The sequence below is a fragment of the Somniosus microcephalus genome, unplaced genomic scaffold (genome assembly GCF_052327205.1).
Source record: "Somniosus microcephalus isolate GS21.2 unplaced genomic scaffold, FLI_Smic_1.0 unresolved_chr4, whole genome shotgun sequence".
Classification (NCBI taxonomy): Eukaryota; Metazoa; Chordata; class Chondrichthyes; order Squaliformes; family Somniosidae; genus Somniosus; species Somniosus microcephalus.
This window is the reverse complement of record NW_028225182.1, coordinates 36,479,338-36,488,463: the sequence shown is the minus strand read 5'-3', so window position 1 is coordinate 36,488,463 and position 9,126 is coordinate 36,479,338. Positions and strand designations below refer to the sequence as shown.

At 54.6% G+C, this 9,126-nt stretch overlaps 1 protein-coding gene across 1 annotated transcript in view; it reads right to left on the bottom strand.

Annotated features, from left to right (window-relative positions):
• Positions 1-8,299, bottom strand: part of LOC147090542 (cilia- and flagella-associated protein 45-like) — a 55,230-nt gene extending 46,931 nt beyond the window's left edge. Inside the window, exons 1-3 of the mRNA XM_085977061.1 lie at positions 8,086-8,299; positions 6,357-6,488; positions 4,292-4,437 (exon numbers count right to left, since the gene is read on the bottom strand). Of these exons, the coding sequence (XP_085833187.1) occupies positions 4,292-4,437; positions 6,357-6,488; positions 8,086-8,088 (281 nt within the window). The 5' untranslated portion in view covers positions 8,089-8,299. The remainder of the gene's footprint in view (positions 1-4,291; positions 4,438-6,356; positions 6,489-8,085) is intronic.
• Between the last annotated feature and the right edge of the window lie 827 nt (positions 8,300-9,126).

Here is a 9,126-nt window from a genome sequence, read left to right as displayed (position 1 = left end):
ATCCTACAGGACCACTTAAACCCCACACCGCTGCTGATAGCAGAAAGATTTAAGTTTCACAAAAGGAATCAGCATAAAGACGAAAATAATGCTGAGTATTTAACGGAACTGCGCAAGCTATCGAAACACTGCCAGTTTGGAACGGGACTAGCAGATACTTTAAAGGACAAGTTTGTGTGTGGGCTTCAAAGTGAAGGAACCCAGAAACGACTTCTATCAGAAAAGGATCTTACGCTGGACAAGGCTTTCAGCATGGCAGTATCACACGAAGCAGCCGCACGGGGCGCTGCAGAGATACAACGGAGACCCCAAGAATATGGCACAAATGAAATGTCATATGGAGCAGTGAAGTGTTATCGCTGCGGCAGAACAACACACGACCATAAGGATTGTTGGTTCAAGGACCAAGTGTGCAGACAGTGTGGAAAAGTAGGACACATAGCAAGAGTCTGCAGGTCGGGAAAGGAAACCAGCAGCAAGAAATCTCCACAGGAGAAGTACAAAAAGGTACATAAGGTGACGGAGAGTAGTTCAGACGAACAGAAAAGTGATACAGACTCCGGAAGCAAGGAGCTGGGTTGTCTGAAACGACATAATGTAATCAAATTGGAGGATCACCAAACTATCTGGGTCACGCTCAAGATAGACGGAGTCCAAGTGAAAATGGAATTGGACACAGGATCAGCCCTAACAGTCATAAACCGAAGGGACTACAAGCAGCTATTCTCACATATACCCTTGAGAGATACAAAGATTGTCTTGAAGACGTACACGGGGCAAAAAGTCTACCCCAAAGGAAAAATAAGGGTGAGCGTTATATATAACGGCAAGGAAACACCAAAAATGGACCTATATGTATTGCCAGATGGAGGACCACCACTACTAGGACGTGAATGGATCCGGAAGATACAGCTAGATTGGCATTCCATACAAGCACTGACTGTAGATGCCAAGAAGGATGACGGCGTCACACCTGGACGACTGTCAAAAATGCTAACTGACGCACAAGAAGTGTTCCAGGAGGGACTCGGAACACTAAAAGGCATAACAGCGACGATCAAAATAGAGGAAAATGCAAGCCCAAAGTTTTTTAAGGCCAGACCAGTGCCTTATGCGATCCGCCCAACTGTCGAAGCAGAGCTGGAAGGTTTGGAACGTTCTGGAGTACTGTCCGAAGTGGACTGGAGCGAGTGGGCTACACCCATCGTTCCTGTAATGAAGAGGTCGTTGAGTAATACGCCTGGGGAACCAAAGAAGGTTCGCATCCGTGGGGACTTTAAGGTGACAGTGAACCCAGTCCTTCACACTGTACAATATCCGCTTCCGCGGATTGAAGATATTTTCGCCTCGCTATCTGGAGGCAAACGCTTCACTAAGATTGATCTGGCCCAGGCGTACCTGCAAATGGAGGTAGAAGAAGCCTCGAAACAGTACCTCACGATCAACACTCATAAAGGTCTCTACCAATACAACTGGCTGGTGTTCGGGGTAACATCAGCTCCGGCTATTTGGCAAAGGGCAATGGATCAAGTCCTGCAAGGGATTCCAGGGACCCAGTGTTATTTGGACGACATCCTGGTCACGGGCGAAAATCACAGTGATCACCTCGCCAACCTGGAGCAGGTGCTCACTAGATTGAAGGAATATGGGCTCAGAGCTAATCGCCACAAATGCGAGTTTTTCCAGAAGCAGATCTCGTATTGTGGCCACGTTATTGATGAAGAGGGGTTACATAAGTCCCCTGAAAAGATTGAGGCAGTAGTCAAGGCTCCAGCACCGGAAAATGTGTCACAACTGAGGTCGTTCCTCGGGCTGGTGAACTACTACCATAAGTTCTTGCCGAATTTGTCTGCAGTGCTACACCCACTGAACACCCTACTGCAAACGGGGGTACCATGGAAGTGGAATGACAAATGTAAACGAGCTTTCCAGAAGTGCAAAGAATTGATCACATCAAAAGAGGTGTTGGCTCATTTCAACCCAGCACTACCAATTCGGTTGGCGTGTGATGCATCACCCTATGGTATTGGAGCGGTGCTGTCGCACAAATTCCCGGACGGCTTGGAGAGGCCAGTAGCCTTTGCGTCTCGGTCACTAACCTCAGCCGAGTGTAACTACGCCCAGATTGACAGGGAGGCCCTCAGCCTCGTGTGGGGAGTGAAAAAGTTCAAGCACTATCTGCACGGGCAGAAGTTCACCTTGCTGACTGACCACCAACCACTTGTCTCCATCTTTAATCCAAAGATTGGCGTTCCGGTGATGACTGCACAACGGCTACAAAGATGGTCCCTTTTTCTAGGGGCGAACCAATATGAAATAGAGTATAAGGGCACGAAACAGCATGGAAACGCTGATGGGCTATCACGCCTGCCACTGCCTACGGCGGAGGAAGCACCAGCAGTGGACCCTGTCGAAATATTTTATTCGACTATAATTGAACGCTTGCCAGTAACTAACGCTGATATAGAGAAGGAGACCCGAAATGACCAGACACTGTCTCGGGTATATGACTTGACGGTGAAGGGATGGCCAACACATGGCGACTCACTGTTGCCAACATTCTCATCCAGAAGAGAACAGCTGTCAGTATGCCAGGGGACCTTGATGTGTGGATCCCGAGTGGTAATTCCACCCAAGTTAAGGGAGAGAGTGCTCAATGAGCTTCACGAAGGCCATCTGGGAGGGGTGAAAATGAAAAGCCTTGCTAGGGCTTATGTGTGGTGGCCGGGGATTGAGCAGCAAATCGAGGACCTGACAAAGAGCTGCTCAGGATGCCAGAAGGTCCAAAATGCACCACCACATGCCCCTCTACACCCATGGGAGTGGCCCTCCTCTCCATGGCAACGGGTGCATATTGATTTTGCTGGTCCATTGACTCAATGTTTTTAATAGCCGTGGATGCACACTCAAAATGGCCTGAGGTGATCAAAATGTCCTCCACCACCACGGAGAAAACGATTGCAGTCCTACGGACCATATTTGCCAGGAACGGCTTGCCAGAGCAGATTTGCTCTGATAACGGACCACAGTTTGTGTCCGAAGAGTTTCAGAAATTTATGAGAAGGAATGGGGTCAGGCATTACACATCCGCCCCGTATCATCCAGCCACAAATGGATTGGCTGAGAGGTTTGTACAAACCTTTAAAAAGGCAGTAAGGGCCATGTGCGATGACGACATTCCACTGCAGCATAAGGTGGACAATTTCCTGTTAGCCTACAGAAATGCGACACATGCAGTCACCAACCAGACCCCGGCCATGATGTTCTTTAACCGAAGGTTGAGATCTCGTCTGGATTTGCTCAGACCAAATGTACGAAGAGATGTTGAGAATAAGCAATTCCAGCACATCAATGAGAAGCCGACAAGGAGCTTCAATGTAGGGCAACCAGTCTTGGCCCGCGACTACCGAACAGAGAAACGGCAACCAGGAACGATATGTACACGGCAGGGGCCACTAATGTACACGGTGGATGTTGGGGAGAACATTGTGAGACGCCATGTCGACCAGATCCTAGAGTCACAGGAACGAGTCAACCCCATGTCTCGCGCACCTGGTGATGAACCCGACATACAGGTAGCATCTACCCCAGAAACAGTAGCATCGGAAGCTGATGAACCAACCGACGACAGGGGGCCAGAATCGCCTCCGCACCAAGAGCAAGACACTCAGGAAAGGCGCTATCCAGAAAGGATCAGGAAGCCGCCCCAAAGACTGAATTTATAAATGGACTATTTTCAGTTAATGTTGCATGTTAAAAGTGTTAATTGTTAAATGAATATTATGGTACTGTTAATCTAAAAGGGGAGGAATTGTAGTGTATGTACCTTTAAGGGGAGAACTACTTTTTACAGCTCCTGTATACTGTAGTACCGGCAGTGACCACACCTGTATATAAACCCTGAGTAGGGATCTGTACTGTTAGTTTTAGAGTAACCCTCATCCAGTAAACACCTGTTGATTGTTCCTCTGCAGTTTCTGTCTATTTCTTGAAGGACACCATACATCAAGATTCACGGATTTAACAGACAGGGAAAGAGAGAGAGACAGAGAGGGAGAGACAGAGAGAGAGAGACAGAGAGAGAGAGACAGAGAGAGAGAGACAGAGAGAGAGAGACAGAGAGGGAAAGAGAGAGGGAAAGAGAGAGGGAAAGAGAGAGGGAGACAGACAGAGACAGAGAGAGAGAGAGACAGAGAGAGAGAGTGAGAAAGGGAAAGAGAGACAGAGAGAGAGAGACACACACAGAGACAGAGATCTGTGTGTGTGCGCGCTGTGAGCACTGATCACTTACATCAGGTCTCGGATGAGGTCCTTGGTGATGAGTCGGACACTCTCCGTGGCCTTGGTGGTGGTCGGGTCGATGGACAGCACTTTCCCCAGGACTTGGTCGGAGCATGGGTCCAGCTCTTTATCGGGCTGGGGTGCAGGGTCTGACTTCTGAAAGGGCAAATCTCTATCAATTTTTCATTGGTATGGTTGGTCGTTATTCTGGTGACTGCGTGCACCTCTCGATGCCTTTCCGTAGCTGCTCTGCTGACTATTGTCGGTATCATCTGCTGCTGAAACCCTCGTCCATGCCTTTGTCCCCTCTACATTCGGCTTTTCCAACGCACTCCTGGCCGGCCTCCCATATTCCATCCTCCGTAAACCTGAGCTCATCCATAAACTCTGCTGCCCCGTGTCGTAACTCACACAGAGTCCCGTTCACCCATCATCACCCCCTGTGCTCGCTGACCTACACTGGCTCCCAGTCCGGCAATGCCTCGATTTTAACATTTTCAAACTTGTTTTCAAATCCCTCCATGGCCTAGGCGGCGCTAATGCCGAGGAGCGAGGCGCTACCTCAGAGCGCTGGCGAAGCTCATGTGATGTCAGTCAGCAATGGAACACAGACACACTGGCGCCGGCCAGTTCTTAAAGGGGAGGGTCGATCTTGCTCTCACATCCACACCCTGCTCATTGCAGCCTTGAATCTCGGCCTGGAGAGACCTGTACATCAAATCTGCTGGAAAGAACAATGGAGAGGCCCAGGGAAAGAGCTCAGAGTGCAGCCCCCACAGTCTCTTCTAAATCGATGCAAGGAAGGACAAATCAAAATGAACCTGCAAAGTGTTGCTCAGTACCCAAAACTCCTTCACACAGCGTTGAATCGCTCCAGAAGTCTCTCTCTCTCAGTATGCGTAGTGCAAAAATATCACCGACTAAAAAAGGCAGGAAGCGGTCCCCTTTAAATAGCGCTCCCCCAGTCCCTTCCCAACTGCAAAAAACGTTCCCCTCAACCTGTCGTTGCTAGAGGCAGGCGGTAAGGTAGGAGGCGCCACTCAACATCCGGTCCGGGGCGCTACACACTCGACTGACGTCACGATCTGTGGGCGCAGGAGATCGTGGCGGTAGTGTTTAGTGCCGCCACAAAATGTCTGGTCAATTTTGCGAGCGGTGCAAACATCGCCGTGCCCGGGCGCTAGTTGCTATCCGTCCCATTAGCGCCCTCTTAGGGAGGCGCAAAGCAACCGAATTTCCCCCCCTCCCCCCGCAAGATGTCTTACTGCAAATATATAGGGCCCTGGAGAGACCACACCTGGAGTACTGCGTACAGTTTTGGTCTTACCTAAGGATATACTTGCCATAGAGGGAGTGCAACGAAGGTTCACCAGACTGGTTTCTGGGATGGGGGGATTGTCCTATGAGGAGAGATTGAGTAGACTAGACCTATATTCTCTGGCGTTTAGAAGAATGAGAGGTGATCTCATTGAAACATACAAAATTCTTACAGGGCTTAACAGGGTAGATGCAGGGAGGATGTTTCCCCCCTGGCTGGGGAGTCTAGAACCTGGGGTCACAGTCTCAGGATAAGGGGTCAGCCATTTAGGACTGAGATGAGGAGGAATTTCTTCACTCAGAGGGTGGCGAATCTTTGGAATTCTCTACCCCAGAGGGCTGTGGAGACTCAGTCGTTGAGTATATTCATTTTGGACTCTAGGGCAATCAAGGAATATGGGGATAGTGCAGGAAAGTGGAGATGAGGTAGAAGATGAGCCATGATATCATTGAATGGCGGAGCAGGCTCGAGGGGCCGAATGGCCGACTCCTGCTCCTAATTCTTCTGTTCTTATATTGATTTATAAAGGTTAACATTGATTTACAAAGGATGATATTGATTTATGGGGGTGAGTACTACACTGGGAGCTGTGTGGGATCCCCTAACTCAGCACAGGTTATGGAGCCTGCGATCTTGCTGTGCCAGAGTGTGTGGGGCTGGGCACCACACCCCGCTGTCCTGGCAAACTGGGCAGGGAGCAGACCCGTTCTCGAGAGGATCGTTGCGGACTCGTACGCGGGCTGGCGGTCGAGGCTACCTGGCGGCGGTTGCCAAAGAGAGTCTCATCGACGTCAGAGTTGGTGGCCTTGGTGCGGTATCGCCGGGGGCGACTCAGGCTGGTGGAGGAGGCCCCCTCTGTCTCAGCTCCACAACTCGCAGGGCAGGCCGACTGAAAGAGAGCAGAGAGAAATCAGCACGCACCTCATCACAAGCACAGCTTCAGACAGCACTTACAGTACAGAAACAGGCCAGTCGGCCCAACCGCTCCAGGCTGGTGTTTGAGATCCACACCAGCCTCCTCCCATTGCCAGCCCAGCCCCAGAGAGCAGCAGCTCGCCACACCCCGTCCCCACCTCGCCCTCCCGCAGCCCAGCCCCAGAGAGCAGCAGCTCGCCACACCCCGTCCCCATTTCGCCCTCCCCCAGACACCAGCACCTCCCCACACCCCATCCCCATCTCGCACTCTCTCAGAGAGCAGCTCCCTCAACACCTCCCCACACCCTTACCCCTCTCCCCCAGCAGGTACCCGCTCTCCCAGCAGGTACCCCCTCTCCCAGCAGCTTCCCCCCTCCCCCAGCAGGTCCCCCCCCACTCCAGCAGGTAACCCCTCCCCCAGCAGGTCCCCCCCCCCACTCCAGCAGGTACCCCCCTGCACCAGTAGGTTCCCCCCTCCCCCACCAGCTCCCCCCTCTCCCCCAGCAGCTCCCCCCTCCCAACTCCCCCCTCTCCCCCAGCAGCTCCCCCCTCCCCCAGCAGCTCCTCACTCACCCCCAGCAACTCCCCCCTCCTCCCCCAGCAACTATCACCCTCCCCCAGCAGCTCCCCCCTCTCCCCAGCAGTTCCCCCCTCTCCCCCAGCAGCTCCCCCCTCTCCCCCAGCAGCTCCCCCCTCTCCCCCAGCAGCTCCCCCCCTCTCCCCCAGCAGCTCCCCCCTCTCCCCCCAGCAACTCCCACCCTCCTCAGCAGCTCCCCCCTCTCCCCCAGCAGCTTCCCCCTCCCCCAGCAGCTCCCCCCTCCCCCAGCAACTCCCCCCTCCCCCAGCAACTCCCCCCTCCCCCAGCAGCTCCCCCCTCTCCCCCAGCAGCTCCCCCCTCTCCCCCAGCAGCTCCCCCGCAGCTCCCCCCCTCCCCAGCAACTCCCCCCTCTCCCAGCAACTCCCCCCCTCCCCCAGCAGCTCCACCCTCTCCCCCAGCAGCTTCCCCCTCCCCCAGCAGCTCCCCCCTCCCCCAGCAACTCCCCCCTCCCCCCAGCAGCTCCCCCTCTCCCCCAGCAGCTCCCCCCTCCCCCAGCAACTCCCCCCCCCTCTCCCAGCAACTCCCCCCTCCCCCAGCAGCTCCACCCTCTCCCCCAGCAGCTCCACCCCCTCCCCCAGCTACTCCCCCCCGCAGCTCCACCCCCTCCCCCAGCAACTCCTCACTCTCCCCCAGCAGCTCCCCCGTCTCCCCCAGCCAGCTCCCCCCCCCACCAGCCAGCTCCCCCCCCCACCAGCCAGCTCCCCCCCCAGCAGCTCCCCCCCCCAGCAGCTCCCCCCTCCCCCAGCAGCTCCCCCCTCTCCCCCAGCAGCTCCCCCCTCTCCCCCAGCAGCTCCCCCCTCTCCCCCAGCAGCTCCTCCCTCTCCCCCAGCAGCTCCCCGCCTCCCACAGCAGCTTCCCCCTCTCCCCCAGCAGCTACCCCCTCTCCCCCAGCAGCTACCCCCTCTCCCCCAGCAGCTACCCCCTTCCCGAGCAGCTTCCCCCACACTCAGTATTTCTCCTTTTTCTCTCTCACCATTTCTATCTTTGTTTCTTTCGCTCTTCCTGTTGTTCTGCTGTTGCTATGGGGACGGTCCGAGGGTGGAGGCGGTGCCCACCGCTGAAACTCTTGAGCCAATGGGAGAGTGGGGATCGGGGCGGGCTTTGTGACGCTTCAACCAGCCTGGGCCAATGTGAGAGCGGAAGGGCGGGGCCCGCGTGTCAGCGTCGCCTCGGCGACAGGTCCCGCCCCCTCTCAACGTCTCCCCTAGCGACAGGCACCGCCCCCTCTCACCGTCTCCACTAGCGACAGGCCCCGCCCCCTCTCACCGTCTCCCCAAGCGACAGGCCGAGTTTAACCCTCCCCTCACTCCGTTAGTTTGACCCTCTCCCCTCACCCCGTTAATTTGACCCTCTCCCCTCACTCCGTTAGTTTGGCCCTCTCCCTCACTCCGTTAGTTTGACCGTCTCCCCTCACTCCGTTAGTTTGACCCTCTCCCCTCACTCCGTTAGTTTGACCGTCTCCCCTCACTCCGTTAGTTTGACCCTCTCCCCTCACTCCGTTAGTTTGACCCTCTCCCCTCACTCCGTTAGTTTGGCCCTCTCCCCTCACTCCGTTAGTTTGACCGTCTCCCCTCACTCCGTTAGTTTGACCCTCTCCCCTCACTCCGTTAGTTTGACCCTCTCCCCTCACTCCGTTAGTTTGACCCTCCCCTCACTCTGTTAGTTTGACCCTCTCCCTCACTCTGTTAGTTTGACCCTCTCCCCTCACTCCGTTAGTTTGACCGTCTCCCCTCACTCCGTTAGTTTGACCCTCTCCCCTCACTCCGTTAGTTTGACCCTCTCCCCTCACTCCGTTAGTTTGACCCTCCCCTCACTCTGTTAGTTTGACCCTCTCCCTCACTCTGTTAGTTTGACCCTCTCCCCTCACTCCGTTAGTTTGACCCTCTCCCCTCACTCCGTTAGTTTGACCCTCTCCCCTCACTGTTAGTTTGATCCTCTCCCCTCACTCGGTTAGTTTGACCCTCTCCCTCACTCTGTTAGTTTGACCCTCTCCCCTCACTCCGTTAGTTTCACC